At 41.8% G+C, this 20,492-nt stretch overlaps 2 protein-coding genes across 2 annotated transcripts in view; both read right to left on the bottom strand.

Annotated features, from left to right (window-relative positions):
- Nucleotides 1–1,536: 1,536 nt before the first annotated feature.
- Nucleotides 1,537–4,558, bottom strand: LOC311101004 (mitochondrial pyruvate carrier 1-like). Its single transcript, XM_084142011.1, has 5 exons — nucleotides 4,363–4,558; nucleotides 3,903–3,988; nucleotides 3,585–3,681; nucleotides 2,578–2,710; nucleotides 1,537–2,081 (listed from the first exon to the last, which is right to left on the bottom strand). The coding sequence occupies exons 2-5, from the start codon at nucleotides 3,924–3,926 to the stop codon at nucleotides 2,060–2,062; spliced, it is 276 nt and encodes a 91-aa protein (XP_083998137.1). The 5' UTR covers nucleotides 3,927–3,988; nucleotides 4,363–4,558; the 3' UTR covers nucleotides 1,537–2,059.
- Nucleotides 4,559–9,542: 4,984 nt separating this feature from the next.
- LOC311100785 (ribosomal protein S6 kinase alpha-2) overlaps nucleotides 9,543–20,492 on the bottom strand; it is a gene marked incomplete at both ends in the record, with an annotated part of 40,779 nt that continues 29,829 nt past the window's right edge. Inside the window, 8 exons of the mRNA XM_084141746.1 lie at nucleotides 9,543–9,668; nucleotides 10,109–10,246; nucleotides 10,428–10,545; nucleotides 12,382–12,458; nucleotides 12,544–12,705; nucleotides 16,831–16,989; nucleotides 17,263–17,352; nucleotides 17,733–17,858. Coding sequence (XP_083997872.1) covers nucleotides 9,543–9,668; nucleotides 10,109–10,246; nucleotides 10,428–10,545; nucleotides 12,382–12,458; nucleotides 12,544–12,705; nucleotides 16,831–16,989; nucleotides 17,263–17,352; nucleotides 17,733–17,858 — 996 coding nt within the window. The remainder of the gene's footprint in view (nucleotides 9,669–10,108; nucleotides 10,247–10,427; nucleotides 10,546–12,381; nucleotides 12,459–12,543; nucleotides 12,706–16,830; nucleotides 16,990–17,262; nucleotides 17,353–17,732; nucleotides 17,859–20,492) is intronic.

Raw genomic sequence — 20,492 nt, 5'->3', positions numbered from 1 at the left:
ACTGTGTTATCCTCAAAGCGGGCGAAGAAGGTTTTTAGATTGTCTGGAAGCGAGACGTCGGTGTCGGCGACGTGGCTGCTTTTCCTTTTGTAGTCCGTGATTGTCTGTAGACCCTGCCACATACGTCTCGTGTCTGAGCCGTTGAATTGCGACTCCACTTTGTCTCTATACTGATGTTTTGCCAATTTAATTGCCTTGCGGAATGAGTATCTACACTAAAGTAGCGTGTTCACTGATGCCTTTCATCAAGGTCATTCAGAATGCAGCCTTCCTGGAAGAGTTGATAATAATAATCCATTTATTTTATACTGAACAAAAATAAACGCAACATGCAACAATTGTAAAGATTTTACTGTGTTTCAGTTCATATGAGGAAATCAATCAATTGAAATAAATGTACTAGACCCTAATTTATGGATTTCACATGACTGGGAATACAGATATGCATCTGTTGGTCACAGATACCTTTTTTTTTTTTTTAAACGGTAGGGGGTTTGGATCAGAAAACAAATCAATATCTGGTCTGACCACCATTTGCCTCATGCAGCGCGACATCTCCTTCGCATAGAGTTGATCAGGCTGTTGTCTGTGGCCTGTTGAATGTTGTCCCACTCTTCAATGGCTGTGCGAAGTTGCTGGATATTGGCGGGAACTGGAACACGCTGTCGTACACGTCGATCCAGAACATACCAAACATGCTCAATGGGTGACTTGTCTGGTGAGTATGCAGGCCAGAACTGGGACATTTTCAGCTTACAGGAATTGTGTACAGATCCTTGCAACACGGGCCGTGCATTATCATGCTGAAACATGAGGTGATGGCGGCGGATGAATGGCACGACAATGGGCCTCAGGATCTCGTCCCGCGAACTCTGTGCATTCAAATTGCCATCGATAAAATGCAATCGTGTCCGTTGTCTGTAGCTTATGCATGCCAATACCATAACCCCACTGCCACCATGGGGCACTGTTCAAGGTTAACATCAGCAAACCGCTCGCCCACACAACGCCATACACGTGGTATGCGATTGTGAGGCCGGTTGGACGTACTGCCAAATTCTCTAAAACGATGTTGGTAGAGAAATTAACATTCAGTTCTCTGGCAACAGCTCTAGTGGACATTTCTGAAGTCAGCATGTCAATTGCACACTCCCTCAAAACTTTAGACATCTGTGGCATTGTGTTGTGACAAACCTGCACATTTTAGAGTGGCATTTTATTTTCCCCAGCACAAGGTGCACCTGTGTAATGATCATGCTGTTTAATCAGCTTCTTGATATGCCACATCTGTCAGGTGGATGGATTATCTCATTCAACGGCTTGATGATTAGTTGACAAGTTAAATCAGGTGTGCTTGTCCAGGGTCACAATAAAAAAGTATACTTTTCATTAGAAGTAAAATATTAAAGTCGCTTTAAATTAAAATATATATATAATTTTAAAAAACAAATGTAGGGATCTGGCAGTTCTTGGGTGAAGGTCTACCACAGCTTTAGAGTTATCAGTCTTTATGAAGGTAAAAGTTAAATCAGCCACTTCAAGGATATCAGACAGTTTATTATACATTATGGTCAGTGTAAGAGGAAGTTCAATTTATGGTACATAGATAAGGGTTTATTAATTATCTTCAGGAATAACACTACCATGGCAACACAACAGAGTACCACTTTTATTGCCTGTACATTCTGATAATGATTGTGTTATTGGTATAGCTAATATATTTATTAAAATGAGGACATGCCAAACAGTAAATATTTGTGTTATAGACCATCTCTTTAAAAGACACCCATCTGTAACAGGGCCTCACTAGACTCCATCCATTTCATTCGTTTGTACGTAAAAAACATAATGCAGAACTAATCTATTCATTGACCTTATATACCGGAAGAAACAGGCATGGTGATCTTCAACAGCAGTTGAATCTATATTAACAATTTTTAAGTGAATAGTTTTACATAGGTATGCAATGATGAGATTAAAATGGCCATACACCTGAAAACCATAGGGTCAAACTATGCTGATTTCCTAATGAAACTATATATTCTGCATTTGTCCATCACTAAGAAGACTTCTTCTCCATGCTGGAAAGAAGGAAAAAAATCCATCAGAATTACTGGAGATACACGTTCTGTAGAACAGCATTATGTCTAAATGACATATGAAATTATAACCAGTGACAATGTTTCATTATCTATGTGTAGACAGTATGGGAGAGACTGAAGTTAAGATGTTATCATGTATATGGATAAAACAAATGATGTTATGAAGTACTGTGCTTCCATGTTGTACATTCTCAGTTAATTTGATGTCAAATTTCAACATATTCTTGTATGGAAAAGTCCTAAAAGATATTTGGGCTTCAAAGCTGTGGCATTGAAATATCAGTCTATTATACCCAAAGAAAGAACCCCAAAGAAGTTGTTACTGACAGGAGACACCATCTGAGCAGTGAATAAATCACGTTTGTTTTGAGGTTGTTGTTGCTTGGTGCTTTGTAACCAGAGTGCAATGCGGGTACAAACCAAAACAAGTTTTGCACTGAAATTAGCAAATCAGTACAGTGAAATGTGAGCTTACTTGTATTTGATAAGTCGTGATCCTTGAATGAGCTGGGCGGTCTCATTGGTTAGGTGGCAACCGAAGAGGAGCCAATTCCTTGGCTGAACTTTGTATGCAAACCTCATAAACAGGAGGGAGTAGCAAGTCAAAGCTGCAGGGGGAAAAACACAAAAAAAAACCACAAAATAAATTATAAGGAATTAACAGCCACTTGAAACGTCCATATCTTTAGGACAACCTTATCAGGAAACCCAACATTTTCTTGCATCGTGTCAGACTTCAGGAAAGGATTATGAAGTTCAAAGAAGAATGTTAAACTATTGTAATTCTACATTATCAAAGCATGAAGGGTCATTCCACCTCAAAAAGCACAAGAAACAGGATTGAGACACCCACCATCTCAGATTGGGCTGAAATCGTTTCTGTAGTTACAAACAGATAAGATTAGCATTCCTGTTTTTTGGGGGGGATTGAAATATAATTTGATCTCAGAGAAATTAAGCTGGAAGATGATCAGTCATTTTTAAATGTATAGGATTCGTATAATCTCCAATAAATATAGTACCTAACATCTGATTTGGACAATCATTTGGAATCAAATAAAATGATCAAAAGCAACCCTAACCATTTTATTGTATTCCTTAAGTCTTACTCAATAGTAGGATGAAGTTTGGTCTATATCAGATGTTGGGTACTATATTTATTAAATGTTATGTGAATCCTATAAATTTAAAAAAGGGTCAATTTGGGTGCAAACCTATTAGCTTCATTTGTTCAGAGATCAAATTACATTTCAACAAAATAATGTTGCAGGTATGCTAATCTTATCAGTTTCTAACTACAGAAATGATTTCAGAACAATTTGTGATGGTGGGTGTCATGGCTTGCTGAAATGAAATGGAATGACTCTGGAGTTATTCAACAAGAGTGACTATCAATCCCTGGCAGAAACGTGTCCCTAATGTTAGGCTATAGCTAAACATTAGCCATTGTGTTGTGTCTATGTTTCAGTATCGGTGTCTCACCAAAGGTCATTCTTCCACTGATAATCTCAGGGCTTTTCTTCATGTCACTGATGGCAGCAATTGGCAGACCCCAGTTGGCCACAGGTCCCCAGAAGTGCTGGAATATAAGTATAAAACTACATTTTAAGGAACAAGGAATATAAAGAGCAACAAGGTTAATGTAAGGGTCATATTTATTCAAGCTGACATAGCAATTATACTGTCTCACCAACTACCTAATAGACGAGTATATCTGCAATGGTCAATGTAGCCGAAATATTCTGTGATTTTAATAGACAAAAACAAAACTAGCCTACACAATGAACAGAGAGTACTTACTGTGCTTATTTTGAAAGTTCCCATGAGGACACCAAGATGACAGCCATAACACAAAATGAGTTTTGGTTAGAGGGATATGCCTATTCCTAAAGAAAAACAACCAACACTTCACAGCCTGCCTGGGCTAACTAATAATACTCACAGGGCTCACATCACCGGAAACATATCAGCAGGATAGTTTGACAGCTAGTTAGCTTCGGTGATAGCAACAACATTCAAGATCAAACGTCCTTCAAGCCGGACACGTCGTTAGAAACATATGTACAAACAACCGTTGACTGTGGTAACGTTACACTAGCTACAGATTTGCACACGAATTTACAACTAGCTAGCTCGCTTTGTTTGATAATTAATTTAGCTAACGTTAACTGTCTACTGTTAGCTAGCTTGCTTGCTAGTCGCTACATTAAAATTGATCTCGTTAGCTAGCTCTCTTCCAGATCTTCCAAGTGTGTCTTACCTCATCAAATACTCTCTGAACTCCTTGCTTTTAAGATGGTCAACAGCTTTGCGTGCCAAAGTACCTGCCATGGCTTCGGATTGTGGTGGTTCGCAGTGCAAAGGAAATTATAACTATTGGAATGTATAAACTGAATAAATACAGCTTAGCGTAGAGGACACTAGTGGTCACAGTTCTTCACCAAAACATTATCTGTACGACACTGTCGCAATTACTCAGTTAGGACGCCTCTCATTGGTGTTGCTATGCAATCTCACGATATCCGGCCTCATGGTGATGACCCGCCCCTACTTTCTGAGATTGTGCCACTGATCCAGGATCAGCAACTCGGCTCTCTTGGTAGGTACTACACATCCTGCTCAAGAATAGCTGCTGAACTGGTTACACCACAATTCTCAGAGGGAGGTGACCCTGTATTCATCACTTATTGGCTCAAACACTTTCCACCTTTAAAACACGTTGAACCGGGACACAGTAATGCACTAGACTAGACTGACCAAAATGTCATAATGTCATTGGACGAAATTCTCTTACGTTTTCAAATCCAATCAGTTTACCACGTTGATTCAACGTCATCACAATCTATGTTTTGGTTGAAACGACGTGGAAACCAATTTTTACCCAGTGAAAGAACGCAGCTTTTTTTTTCTAATGCCCTGATTAGAGATTTTAAACCTGAGCCACAGGCTGGGACATTACATTGTCAGGGCAGGTACTGAGAGATTTGGGATTGTGAAGAGTACAATTACAATGACTACCACAGACTCGACCTTAGTTTAGAAAGTAATCTGTCCTCCACTGTCCCTCTCACTCGCCCCCAAAATGTGTCCTATCAGTGGTAGACAGGAGAGGTACCACAGTCAAATCAAATCAAATCAAATTGTATTTGTCACATACACGTGTTTAGCAGATGTTATAGCGGGTGTAGCGAAATACTTTTGCTTCTAGCTCCGACAGTGCAGTAATATCTAACAAGTAATATCCAACAATTTCACAACATATACCTAATACACACAAATCTAGTAAGGAATGGAATTTAAGAAAATATACATATATGGACAAGCAATGACAGAGCGGCATGGACTAAGATACAGTATAATATTATAGAATAGAATGCAGTATATACATATGAGATGAGTAGTGCAAGATATGTAAACATATTAAAGTGACTGTAAACATTATTAAATCAAATCAAATCAAATCAAATCACATTTTATTGGCCACATGCGCCGAATACAACAGGTGCAGACATTACAGTGAAATGCTTACTTACAGTGCATTTATTTTTTATAAAAAAGTAAAATAAAACAACAACAAAAAAGTGTTGAGAAAAAAAGAGCAGAATTAAAATAAAAGAACAGTAGGGAGGCTATATATACAGGGGGGTACCGGTGCAGAGTCAATGTGCGGGGGCACCGGCTAGTTGAGGTAGTTGAAGTAATATGTACATGTGGGTAGAGTTAAAGTGACTATGCATAAATAAGTAACAGAGTAGCAGCAGCGTAAAAAGATGGGGTGGGGGGTGGGGGTGGGGTGTGGGGGTGGGGGGGCAGTGCAAATAGTCTGGGTAGCCATGATTAGCTGTTCAGGAGTCATATGGCTTGGGGGTAGAAGCTGTTGAGAAGTCTTTTGGACCTAGACTTGGCACTCCGGTACCGCTTGCCATGCGGTAGCAGAGAGAACAGTCTATGACTAGGGTGGCTGGAGTCTTTGACAATTTTGAGGGCCTTCCTCTGACACCGCCTGGTATAGACGTCCTGGATAGCAGGAAGCTTGGCCCCAGTAATGTACCGGGCCGTACGCACTACCCTCTGTAGTGCCTTGCGGTCGGAGGCCAAGCAGTTGCCATACCAGGCGGTGATGCAACCAGTCAGGATGCTCTCGATGGTGCAGCTGTATAATTTTTTGAGGATCTGAGGACCCATGCCAAATCTTTTCAGTCTCCTGAGGGGGAATAGGCTTTTGTCGTGCCCTCTTCACGACTTGTCTTGGTGTGTTTGGACCATGATAGTTCATTGGTGATGTGGACACCAAGGAACTTGAAGCTCTCAACCTGTTCCACTACAGCCCTGTCGATGAGAATGGGGGCGTGCTCAGTCCTCTTTTTTTTCCTGTAGTCCACAATCATCTCCTTTGTCTTGGTCACGTTGAGGGAGAGGTTGTTATCCTGGCACCACACGGCCAGGTCTCTGACCTCCTCCCTATAGGCTGTCTCATCGTTGTCGGTGATCAGGCCTACCACTGTGTGTCGTCGGCAAACTTAATGATGGTGTTGGAGTCGTGCATGGCCATGCAGTCATGGGTGAACAGGGAGTACAGGAGGGGACTTAGCACGCACCCCTGAGGGGCCCCCGTGTTGAGGATCAGTGTGGCAGATGTGTTGTTACCTACCCTTAGGTAGGTAACAAAGTGACTAGTGTTCCATTTCTTAAAGTGGCCAGTGATTTCAATAGGCAGCAGCAGCCTCTAATGTGCTAGTGATGGCTATTTAACAGTCCTTAACAGATGGCCTTGAGATAGAAGCTGTTTTTCATTCTTGGTCCCAGCTTTGATGCACCTGTACTGACCTTGCCTTCTGGATGATAGCGGAGTGAACAGGCAGTGGCAGTGCAAATGTTCTACCGATCTAATAATGTATTGTTATTTTTTGTTACTGTGAAACAGGTTCAACCAGGTTTCTAGCAAGGGTAAACCAAAATTGCATTCAATTAGGCCTAGCTTGAATAAAATGACCATAATATTACTATAATAAATGATATAATGACATTTAGCAGATGCTTTTATCCTAAGCAACTTACAGTAGTGTATGCATACATTTATTGTATGGGTAGCCCCGGGAGGAAGTCACCCTTGCATTGTGAATACTCTGCCATGCAGGACCACAAATTGTCCACAAGCTGACAAGGGCCACTGTGTGTATGCCTGAGCCAATCATCACAAAATATCAACACAACAGAGGTTCTTTCCCACTTGATTTATTTGTAAAGTTTTGGCATGCACTGCCAATACAAATAAAATAGTTAGGTAACCTATACAGTATATACAGTCCTACCAGCACACTAGTTTCACAATGTTACTTTTTAGCTACTTACTTTACAGTGGTTTAGAGACAATAGTGTGTCTTCACTTGAGGGCTTGATGACTGAACAACACAGAGCTGGAGACTCTTTGAATCAATTATCTTCTCAGAAGTACCTTCAGCATACAGATCTATACAAGCCACAGCAGCACAAGGAGAGGCATTGATCAAGGTTATCTATTGTGTGATTCTATGGGGATCTCTCTTTAATATTGTATTTTAGAAGTTATTCAGTGAAGCTTTGTGAAAACAGAAATTGTTAAGGCTCACTGTGCATTAGGCTTTAAGGCTTTTTACATGTTGTACTGTCAAAATTATGAATATATTCAAAAAATTATGAATATATTCTAAAGGTAAGTGTGTGGTATTTATCCTATGTAATCTATTTTGTCATATTATCCCATATTCTTAATATTATGGTGCAACTAAAGCTCCATTGTGTGCTTAAATTGAATAATAAACCATTCCTGAATCCTGTGTACTTGTAATTCTATAATATGTTAATGTGTGGGTACACTGAAAACACTGTTGGGATTTCTGGTGTTTGTTTCACACAGCTTCTTTACCACCTGTCTTGTACCTAAATCATAAACATAAAGGCATCCAAGGTGGCATCCAAGGTGGCATTCTACTGTAGGTGTTTTATGAACACTAAATCAACCCACTCATATTGGTTACATAATGTTTTAAAATTAATCTCTGTTGGTATATTTGCAACAACAACAAAAAAAGTTATTTTACAGACAGAAAACAAGGTAATGCTAATAAACGCATATCAATGTATCCGCTACTACAACAAATACGTCCCTCCAAAAAGTAATTTACCTAACACATAGTACACTTCAGATCAGGAAAAAACCCTTAAATCTGTCATGTATTTAAAATTAAATAAATGGACATAAACATAAATTAATACACCAACATAATGGATAATGTAGAAACAATAAGTATATTTGTTTGATAAAATAACTTAAATAAGTCACATTTACACAATAAATATAACTTGCATTGACAATTTATAATGGGTCTGTTTTCAGTACCCCTCCCGAAAACAAAACAAGTAGAATATTATGTTAGAAATTGCCAAAACGATCAAAAGCATCCAACATAATGCACACTAGATTTTATAAACAAAATAATATTGAACTGTAAGATACAGAAAATAAATATTGTACACTACAGTGTGTCTAACCTTATGTATCAACCTGAAAGTTAAAGACTGATGCAGACCAGTGGAGGCTGCTGAGGGGACAACGGCTCATAATAATGGCTGGAATGGAGTCAATGGAGTGGTATCAAATATGGTTTCCATGTGGTTGATACCATTCCATTGACTCCATTCCATCCATTACTATGAGCCGTCCTCCTTCAGCAGCCTCCACTGATGCAGACATTTACTCTTTGTACTCATTCAGCTATTTCAGTTAGTTTTTTTAAATGTACCAACGTATCCTTAGCAGCTGTAACTGAACTTTTATCTGTCAGCAATTACTCTCCCAAATGTAGAACAGTAAAAGTAACATTCCAACATGCTTATTTTCAGACACAGGGAAAAATACAGATGCTGTCTGATGTTGATAAAATCTCGTAAAATGTGTATCATGTAGTTATAAACTACAAGCTGTTCTAGACTTCTCTGTTACAGCCTTTATGACAAAGTGTCAACTCAACGTTGCATAAGATTACTTGGTCTCCTAGACAATATAATTCTAAACATACTCTACATAATACACAGGTGTCAATTAAAAACAGTTTCAGATGGCACCTAAAGGAAAGGGCAAATATGAATGAATAAAATATATTAACGTTACATTTCTTCAATACCAATGACACATTTAAGAACATTTGAACAGCATTCTGCTTTGTCTTTGATGCCACCATTTGTTTAGAGTGCATCTAAAATCTGTAAAGATTCCTGTCTTAGTGCAACAATGTGATGTATCTTCTCTACAATTTTTGTTTTTCTTGTGACAAGTGGCTCCTTTTCCTCTCACTACTGTAGACTTCCTGGTTCTTTGGACGGGAACTTAAACCAGTGTCTGATGAAAGTCATTGCACTTTGACCCATTTTCAAGCTGTCCCTGAATCATCTATGAGGGTGCTATAAACAAGTGGATGTGAGTCTCTTCATTCCTCTTCTCTGGGCCAAACTTGAACACTGCACAGGCTCCAGCTTTGGGGCCAAAGGCGAACGATTCAAAGCCAAGTATGTTGCAGCCATTGCTCCCTAGGGTGACAGAGAAAACACTTATTTAAAGTATATAGAACTGCATAATTAAGGGGCCAAAGCGGGTACAGTATGTGAACCGTTAAGCAGGTTTCAAATGACTTTTGCTGACGTAGAGAAGAATGCAAAAGTTCTACATGTAATGGTAGATCTGTACACAGGGTGGCAGTAGAATGACAACGGCACTTCTACAGAGGACAAATTCATTTTGTGAGAGACCTTTCATCAGTCAGAGAGCTTTAGAAGACAATGTTGCTTGTGATGCTTAACAATAACTATCACAATTAGCTAACATAATTTGCTTAGTGACAAAGATCGACTAGCCTGGTCAACCAGTTAAACCGCTAGGCTGAGGTGAAACAATGTGGTCAGCCTGTTTTACCAGGCTAAAGATTGGCACTGTGTCAGGTTTGGGCTTTTCATCAGGTTTTCCTCCTTACCTTAACAAGCTGTACATCCTGTCTGATGAGCTGACACTGAGACAGCTCTTCTCGGTTGACTATCCACTGGTGTCTGAGGACCTGGGGAGCCGTCAGCCGTTGGTGTGGATCCACATGGAGCATCTTAGTGACTATGTCCTATTGGAACCCAATAGAGAAATAGTCCAGTTAGGACCAGTATGAAATGCAGCATTGCAGCTAAACCAATGTGGATGGGATTTCATTTCAGACTTCATTGTAAAACAATTGGATGTGAACTGCATTTATTCATCATTAAATCAACAGCGATGTACTATTAATGAAGGACAAATAACCGCACCTTTGCAGCATCAGAAACCGTATTCCAGTTTCCGCCGGTGAGGGCATATTTTCCGCTACCAATGCGAGCCAGTATTTCCTCCGGGGTGTCATCAGGACCGTTGGCAAACGGGGTGAAGCTGTAAGCACAAGGGTGAAGAAGGACAGGACATTCAAACACTTTTCAATCAAACTTCCCTGCTCTACAGTACTGAATGTGCTTTACTGTTACACAGTAAGAATTATGTATGTGGGTTTGTTTGAATTTGGGGTCTTAGTATCTAGGTGTTTGTGAGGTACGATTCTCCAAGACCTTGGCTGAGCTATTTTTAGAAGTAATATGAAGAATGACGTCTAAACAGTCGCCCACTGGGAACAGACGTCAGTTTAACGTCTAGTTTTGATTTACATTTGGTTGAGTTGTCAACTAACGTGAATTCATTGTGAAATCAACAACAAAATAATTCACCATATAATTGGATTTAGGTTCAAAGTTGGTTGAAAAAAAGATAAAATTCCCTTACGTTTTCAAATACAATCAGTTTTCCACGTTGATTCAACGTCATCACATTGAATTGTTTGCTCGAAATGACATGGAAACAATGTTAATTCAACCAGTTTTTGCCCAGTGAAAGAATGCTGCTTTTTTCTAATGTATTATTAGAGATTTTAAACCTGAGCCACAGGCTGGGACATTAAATTGTCAGGGCAGGTCCTGAGAGATTTGGGATTGTGAAGAGTACAATTACAATGACTACCACAGACTCGACCTCAGCTTAGAAAGTAATCTGTCCTCCACTGTCCCTCTCACTGTCCCAAAAATGAGTCATTCAATCAGTGGTAGCCAGGAGAGGTAGCACAGTGCAAATGTTATACCGATTTCCACCCAATAATTCATTATTCTTTTTTGTTACTGTGAAACAGGTTCAACCAGGAATTCATTGTTATTTTTTGTTACTGTGAAACAGGTTCAACCAGGAATTCATTGTTATTTTTTGTTACTGTGAAACAGGTTCAACCAGGTTTCTAGCAAAGGTAAACTGTCACTTAGAGGAACTTTGAGTCCCCTGGGTCTTACACTATGTTTAACAAGGGTAAAGGGAAATTGGGATATCAATGGTCTGACCCTGCTCAGTGTTCAGTCTTCTTAAGGTTTAAATAAACCAGTGAATTAGTCTTACCCTTCAAGGTTTAAATAAACCAGTGAATTAGTCTTACCCTTCAAGGTTTAAATAAACCAGTGAATTTAGCTTACATTTACATTTTAGTCATTTAGCAGACGCTCTTATCCAGAGCGACTTACAGGAGCAATTAGGGTTAAGTGCCTTGCTCAAGGGCACATCGACAGACTTTTCACCTAGTCGGCTCGGGGATTAGAACCAGCAACCTTTCGGTTACTGGCACAACGCTCTTAACCACTAAGCTATCTGCCGGCCCAGATCTGCCGGCCCTGCTTACCCTACCAGGTTTAAGTAAACCAGCGAATTAGGCTTACCCTGCCAGGTTTAAATAAACCAGTGAATTAGGCTTACCCTGCCAGGTTTAAATAAACCAGTGAATTAGGCTTACCCTGCCAGGTTTAAATAAACCAGTGAATTAGGCTTACCCAGCCAGGTTTAAATAAACCGGTGAATTAGGCTTACCCTGACAGGTTTAAGTAAACCAGTGAATTAGGCTGACCCTGCCAGGTTTAAATAAACCAGTGAATTAGGCTTACCCAGCCAGGTTTAAATAAACCAGTGAATTAGGCTGACCCAGCCAGGTTTAAATAAACCAGTGAATTAGGCTGACCCTGCCAGGTTTAAATAAACCAGTGAATTAGGCTGACCCTGCCAGGTTTAAATAAACCAGTGAATTAGGCTGACCCAGCCAGGTTTAAATAAACCAGTGAATTAGGCTGACCCTGCCAGGTTTAAATAAACCAGTGAATTAGGCTGACCCTGCCAGGTTTAAATAAACCGGTGAATTAGGCTTACCCTGCGAGCATAGTGTAGAGTAGGATCCCCAAACTCCAGATGTCACAAGCAGCATCATACCCTTGCTTCTTCAGGACCTATGAAAGACATGGACAATCTTTGTCACATCACAATATAGGGATCTACTTGAAATAAATAAGAGCTGATCAAATGTCTCCTTACCTCTGGAGCCACAAAGTTTGCTGTGTAACACGGCGTCATGAGGAGACCGTTTTCTGCCCTTAATTGTTTGGCGAACCCAAAATCACATATTCGAATCGATTCAGGATCTCCCGTTTCATCCACATAGAGGAGGTTGCTTGGTTTCAGGTCTCGATGTACCACCTATAACAAAACAGACGAGCCAATAGGAATATGTCATAGGAGCGCTACTCCTTTCACTTCGATTTTAGTTGGACACATACAGGTAACTGCCAGAATAAAACAGGTAACTGCCTGAATAAAACAGTTATTATTCTAACTGCCAGAATAAAACAGGTAACTGCCAGAATAAAACAGGTAACTGCCAGAATAAAACAGGTAACTGCCAGACTGGCAGAATAAAACAGGTAACTGCCAGACTACCAGAATAAAACAGGTAACTGCCAGAATAAAACAGGTAACTGCCAGAAGAAAACAGGTAACTGCCAGAATAAAGAAAACGAGGGATACAAAGTATATTGAAAGCAGGTGGTTCCACACAGGTGTGGTTCCTGATTTAATTAATCAATTAACATCCCATCATGCTTAGGGTCAAGTATAAAAAATGCCTAGTTGCCTGTTATTTTGGTTACCATGGCTAGAAGAGGAAGGAAGGCCAGAGGAAGACTATTCACTCAGCTACAGTCCGGCAAACGGTACCGGAGCATCGGCTCTCGGACCAACTGGCTCCAAGCTTCTATCCCCAAGCCATAAGACTGCCAAATAGGTATAAGACAGCTAAATAATTAATTAAATGGTTACCCGGACGATCTGCATTCACCCTATCTTGCACTGACTCTGTGCACACTCACAAGACTCTATACACACACACACACACACACACACACACACACACACACACACACACACACACACACACACACACACACATACACTGACACTCTCACACAAAACCCACACACATTCACATACCCCAACCAGAAGCCAAGGATTACAAGCAACATCCGCACTGAGCTAAAGTGTAGAGCTGCCGCTTTCAAGTAGCGGGACTCAAACCCAGACGCTTATAAGAAATCCTGCTATGCCCTCCGACGAACCATCAAACAGGCAAAGAGTCAATACCGGACTAAGATTGAATCGTACTACACCGGCTCTGACACTCGTCGGATGTGGCAGGGCTTGAAAACTATTACAGACTACAAAGGGAAGCACAGCCGCGAGCTGCCCAGTGACACAAGCCTACCAGACGAGCTAAATCACTTCTATGCTCGCTTCGAGGCAAGCAACACTGAAGCATGCATGAGAGCCCCAGCTGTTCCGGATGACTATGTGATCACGCTCTCCGTAGCCGATGTGAGTAAGACTTTTAAGCAGGTCAACATTCACAAGGCCGCAGGGCCAGACGGATTACCAGGACGTATACTCCAAGCATGTGCTGACCAACTGGCAAGTGTCTTCACTGACATTTTCAACATGTCCCTGACTGAGTCTGTAATACCAACATGTTTCAAGCAGACCACCATAGTCCCTGTGCCCAAGAACACTAAGATAACCTGCCTAAATAACTACCGACCCGTAGCACTCATGTCTGTAGCCATGAAGTGCTTTGAAAGGCTTGTCATGGCTCACATCAACAGCATTATCCCAGAAACCCTAGACCCACTCCAATTTGCATACCGCCCCAACAGATCCACAGATGATGCAATCTCTATTGCACTCCACACTGCCCTTTCCCACCTGGACAAGAGGAACACCTACGTGAGAATGCTGTTCATTGACTACAGCTCAGTGTTCAACACCATAGCGCCCTCAAAGCTCATCACTAAGCTAACGATCCTGGGACTAAACACCTCCCTCTGCAACTGGATCCTGGACTTCCTGACGGGCCGCCCCCAGGTGGTAAGGGTAGGCAACAACACATCTGCCACGCTGATCCTCAACACGGGGGCCCCTCAGGGGTGCGTGCTCAGTCCCCTCCTGTACTCCCTGTTCACCCATGACTGCATGGCCGGGCACGACTCCAACACCATCATTAAGTTTGCTGACGACACAACAGTGGTAGGCCTGATCACCGACAACGATGAGACAGCCTATAGGGAGGAGGTCAGAGACCTGGCCATGTGGTGCCAGGATAACAACCTCTCCCTCAACGTGATCAAGAAAAAGGAGATGATTGTGGACTACAGGAAAAAAAAGAGGACTGAGCACGACCCCATTCTGTAGTGGAACAGGGGCTGTAGTGGAACAGATTGAGAGATTCAAGTTCCTTGGTGTCCACATCACCAACAAACTATCATGGTCCAAACACACCAAGACAGCCGTAAAGAGGGCACGACAAAACCTTTTCCCCCTCAGGAGACTGAAAAGATTTGGCATGGGTCCTCAGATCCTCAAAAGGTTCTACAGCTGCACCATCGAGAGCATCCTGACTGGTTGCATCACCGCCTGGTATGGCAACTGCTCGGTGTCCGACCGCAAGGCACTACAGAGGGTAGTGCGTATGGCCCAGTACATCACTGGGGCCAAGCTTCCTGCCATCCAGAACATGTATACCAGGCGGTGTCAGAGGAAGGTCCTCAAAATTGTCAAAGACTCCAGCCACCCTAGTCATACAGTGTTCTCTCTGCTACCGCATGGCAAGCGGTACCGGAGCGCCAAGTCTAGGTCCAAAAGGCTTCTCAACAGCTTCTGCCCCCAAGCCATAAGACTCCTGAACAGCTAATCATGGCTACCCGGACTATTTGTACTGCCCCCCCACCCCCACCCCCTCTTTTACGCTGCTGCTACTCTGTTTATTATTTATGCATAGTCACTTTAACTCTACCCACATGTACATATTACCTCAATTACCTCGACTAGCCGGTTCTCCCGCACATTGACTCTGCACCGGTACCCCCCTGTATATAGCCTCCCTACTGTTATTTATTTTACTGCTGCTCTTTAGTTATTTGCTTTTATTTTTTTACTTAACACGTATGAAAATGTATGCACTCACTAACTGTAAGTTACTCTGGATAAGAGCGTCTGCTAAATGACTAAAATCTTTTAAAAAATTTATTATTTTTTTATCAAAAAAAAAAAGTTATAAATAAACAAATGCATTGTTGGTTAAGGGCTTGTAAGTAAGCATTTCACTGTAATGTCTACACTTGTTGTATTCGGCGCATGTGGCAAATACAATTTTATTTTATTTGATACACTACATATGCACACACACATTCACATAGACACGCATACCAACAAAAAACACACATGCACACACACCTTTACACTCATCATTTGCTGCTGCTACTCAATTCTTTATTTTACTCTTATTATTATCCATCCTGATACCTAGTCACTTTACCCTGCCTATATACTCTCTGTATAGAGCTCCACATTGATATGGTACTGGTACTCTCTGTATATAGCTCCACATTGATCTGGTACTGGTACTCTCTGTATATAGCTCCACATTGATCTGATACTGGTACTCCCTGTATATAGCTCCACATTGATCTGGTACTGGTACTCTCTGTATATAGCTCCACATTGATCTGGTACTGGTACTCCCTGTATATAGCTCCACATTGATCTGGTACTGGTACTCTCTGTATATAGCTCCACATTGATCTGGTACTGGTACTCTCTGTATATAGCTCCACATTGATCTGGTACTGGCGCTCCATTCTTGTGTATTTTATGTTATTCCTTGTGTTACTGTTTTTCTATGTGTTATTATTGAACTCTGCATCATTGGGAAGGGCTCGTAAACAAGCATTTCAGTTACACCCATTGTATTCGCCGCATGTGACAAATAACATTTGATTTGATTTGAAAAATGAAGAGATCTCAGTGATTTTGAAATAGGGGTCTCAAAGGATCATCTGTGTTTTAAAGGGTGTGTGCGTCTCAATCACCAGATCTCAACCCAATATAACACTTACGGGAGATTCTGGAGCGGCGCCTGAGACAGCGTTTTCCACCACCATCAACAAAACTGATGGAATTTATCCTGGAAGAATGGTGTCGCACCCCTCCAATTGAGTTCCAGACACAAGTAGAATCTATGCCAAGGTGCACTGAAGCTGTTCTGGCTCGTGGTGGCCCAACGCCCTATTAAGACACTTTATGTTGGTGTTTCCTTTATTTTAGCAGTTACCTGTATATGAATGATACTGACCCCATGTGAGTGAAGGTACTCCACTGTACCTGTATATGAATGGTACTGACCCCGTGAGTGAAGGTACTCCACTGTACCTGTAAGTCGCTCTGGATAAGAGCGTCTGCTAAATGACGTAAAAAAATAAATATATGAATGGTACTGACCCCCTGTGAGTGAAGGTACTCCACTGTCTTGGTAATAGTGCAGAGAACAGCAGAGGCCTCTCGCTCAGAGAAACACTTCTGATGGAGGATTCTGTCCAGCAGCTCTCCACCTCGCATCAGCTCCATCACAAGGTACACATACCTCCCATCGTCATAGACCTAGGGGCCAAAAAGACAGTTTAACACGATGTGGAGTTATTTATGAACCAAAGACTACATTAGTCTAGTCCTCACAGCCAACGAACAGTGGCCAGTAAAAATCAAATAAAGATATAATGGACATAGAAGATCAAATGAAATATGGTCAGTGAAAACTTAATTAAGTTTGCAGGGCACATTTTTCCGTAGGTATGCAAACTCGCAAGGTTCTCTGCCCTTATGAAGGGCTTTCAGCATGTGCATGTGTATGGGAGTCATTGAATGATGACGTACATCCTTCAGCGTGATGATGTTTGGATGCTGCCCGTATCTCAACAGAATCTCAATTTCCTCAGATGGATCTTTCTTAACTCTGTCGATGATCTGAAAGAGACACACCCCCTGTTAAATTACAACTGCTTGGTACCTTCATGATAAAATGTGTGACTCAGAGCATCGTCTGCACAAAATACAGAATCATTGTCGCTGCGTGAATCATCCTAAGGGAGACTATATTATAGTTGAAAGGCTTATAGTTGTGGAAGTGCAATGTGTAGCCTACATACAGTATATCCCAAGGATACAATAACTAAAGACCATACATCATTCTGGAATCCTTGTACTGATCATAACGTCCCCTTGTTGTGTATGGTGCTGTTTCTTGTAACTGACGGGCCGTGAAAATAATTTCCCTCTCTAAGAATTATAAAGTATCTATACATAAATATTCCCCTTGAAAAAAACGACCCATACGGTTGACTTACTTTGACAGCATATTCAACACTGGTGATTTTGTGGATGCAGCGTTTGCAGACGGAGTACGCCCCCAAGCCCACCTCCTCCTTTACCTCATACCCATCAGTGAAATGGATGTTGGTCCCATGAAGTTGCTGAAATGACAAACATGCCCAGCCATCACAAAAATACGTTTAAGCATATTTTACATAAAAAGCTTTTGGTCATAATCATGCTCCAGTAAGCTTGTCATCAGACTTCCTTACTCTTTGCTCATGTTATAATCCCACTCTGGCAGACTAGGGAATCCATCAGTCCTTCTATAATCCTCAGACATATCCAGGGGAAGCCTATTTCATATGCAAAACGCAGCACACTGGTTTTCAAAACAGATCTACCATAGCTATCAAATTATTCCCCTGGTAAGAATGGTCCTTGAAGAACATTCTAGGTGAACAGCGTTTCTGCGCGAGTGCACTTTGGTCGCATTTCTCCTTTCTCTTGTGATGTATCTATTTAGGAAGTGTTCTTCCTTCATGGCTGTATGTCAAATCACAAATGAGAGCAAGAAAGGTGAACTGCACTACAGTAAGTATCTTGGTTTAACACATCATTACATTAATAATCTATCTTGGTTTAACACATCACTACATTAATAATCTATATTGGTTTAATACATCACTACATTCATAATCTATCTTGGTTTAACACATCATTACATTAATAATCTAATCTTGGTTTAATACATCACTACATTCATAATCTATCTTGGTTTAATACATTACTACATTAATAGTCTATCTTGGTTTAATACATTCACCTTGTGGTCTGCAGTACATTCCATGCTAGTCTATTGTGTTCTATGAGAGACGTTGGCTCACACATATTCATCCACATTGCAGCAGCTTCTAACCTCACTTGTTCAATACAATGGAAAAACCACAGTGGATCTCTGCAGAGGATCAAAATGTTCCCAGAGCGTTGCCACGGCAGAGCACACATGGCCATGATGTCATCAAGGGAACTATGTGCTCCCACAAATCAATATGCTTTGCTGAGGGCTGAGGGCACTGGGAGGCCTCTCTGGTGAGTGACTTTCTCACTCAGGTATGAACCATCTGGTAGAATCAGTTATGCTGTTATTCATGTGAGTGGGTCTGTTGTTGTGCACTGCAGGACACACGAGAGGGCTTCTCTGGAGCAATGGCTAAGATGGTTAAAACAGAAGACCATAAGGATCACCTCGATCTCACCACCGTCATGTGTTCACATAAAATACATTGAATTCATCAAAAGACAAATTCCTCCGATGATGGGGCTGCACTATAGGTAAGCTGATAGTTATATCAGTAACAGCACCATACGCATACAGTCCATAGGAAAGAGGTCTCTGGAGTGGCAGCTTGTTAGCTAGAACAATTGGGCTACAATCTTATCTCCTTGAAGCAAAAAAAAAGGTATCGAATTTATAGGAATTATATACATAAAGCAAATAATCAGAAATGACCATTGAATATGAGTTGTTTTGATGTTTGATAGGCTTTTACTTCCTTTACTCAAACCTTTCTGAATACAGTATCAAAAGTAGTTAATCCAATGTATTCTGATGTAATGCCATGACATCCCCTTGAGGTTCCTTCCTGATATCATACTGAAAACAAGGATTGATATTCCCCTTGAAGTTGAGACAATTGTCACGACTCCCTCCGAAGCTGCCTCCTCTCCTTGTTCCGGCAGGCTTCGGCGTTCGTCGTCACCGGCCTTCTAGCCACTGCTACTCCTCTTCTCATCATTCCATTTGTTTTGTCTTGTTTTTACACACACCTGGTTCATATCCCCTCATCAGTCCCTGTATAAGTATTCCCTCTGCCCCCCATGTCTTTGTGTGTGATTGTTTCCATGTGGAGGTCTCGATAGCTCGGTGGAGCATTATGTACTTTATCGCCGGGATATTCACCCGTGTGTTTTTTTTTCTCCATTGCGCCGTTAAGTCGCACTGTAGTTGTTTTACGCATTGCTGCGAACCGCTGTATTGGCCGAATAAACCATTATTCTGTGATTTACACCTCCTGTGCCTGACTCCGTCCAAATCACCCGCTACAGAATCACACACCCAACAGCATGGAGTCAGCAGGAGCGGGGAATATGCCTGGAGTCATTGAGCGGTTCCGGGAGCATTCCAACATGTTAGCCAGCTTGGGCGAAACGATGGATCGGGTTCTGCAGGTCGTCCAGCGCCTGGAGAGGAGAGGACCCGATCCTGCAGAACCAGTTGAGCGACCAGATCCAGCCACCCAGACACCAGCACCCAGCGCTAGCCTGCCGGGATACCACGTTGACTTTCAACCAACTGGTGGACATGGCCATCCGGTTGGACAACCTGCTGGCTTCGAGAGGACGTCCTGGAAGGGGCCTGCCCGTTTCACCCCCCTTCAACCCGGATCACGTTCCGATGGAGCTGGATGGCGCAGCGTTCCGGGAGAACGGAGGACGACAGATCCAGTGTCACTCTTGTGGCAAGAGAGGACATTCTGCTGCACGCTGTCGTCAGAGTTCTTCTGGTTCTGGAGGCGGCAGGCAGGGCACTCTCGCGTCACCCCAGGTAGTGCAAACCCACACTTGTTCAGAGCCCTCTGCTGCACATTTCACCATCCATGTTAACTTCCCTGATTACACGGTAGTTCCCCAGTGTAAGGCGCTGGTAGATTCAGGTGCAGCTGGGAACTTTATGGACAGGTCTTTAGCTCTTAGTCTATGTATTCCATTGGTTCCCCTGTCTATTCCATTAC

This window comes from Coregonus lavaretus (genome assembly GCF_964263955.1).
Source record: "Coregonus lavaretus genome assembly, chromosome: 25".
NCBI classification, from domain to species: Eukaryota; Metazoa; Chordata; class Actinopteri; order Salmoniformes; family Salmonidae; genus Coregonus; species Coregonus lavaretus.
This window is presented reverse-complemented; position numbering and strand designations above follow the sequence as displayed.

Excerpts from the sequence above, each read along its gene's own strand:
- LOC311101004 (XM_084142011.1), bottom strand. The coding sequence starts at position 3,926 with ATGGGAACTTTCAAAATAAGCACA. Across the intron at positions 2,711-3,584 it reads CAGTGGAAGAATGACCTTTG|CTTTGACTTGCTACTCCCTC; the intron begins GTGAGACACCGA and ends TTCCCCCTGCAG. Across the intron at positions 2,082-2,577 it reads TCACGACTTATCAAATACAA|CATGGAGAAGAAGTCTTCTT; the intron begins GTAAGCTCACAT and ends CCTTCTTTCCAG.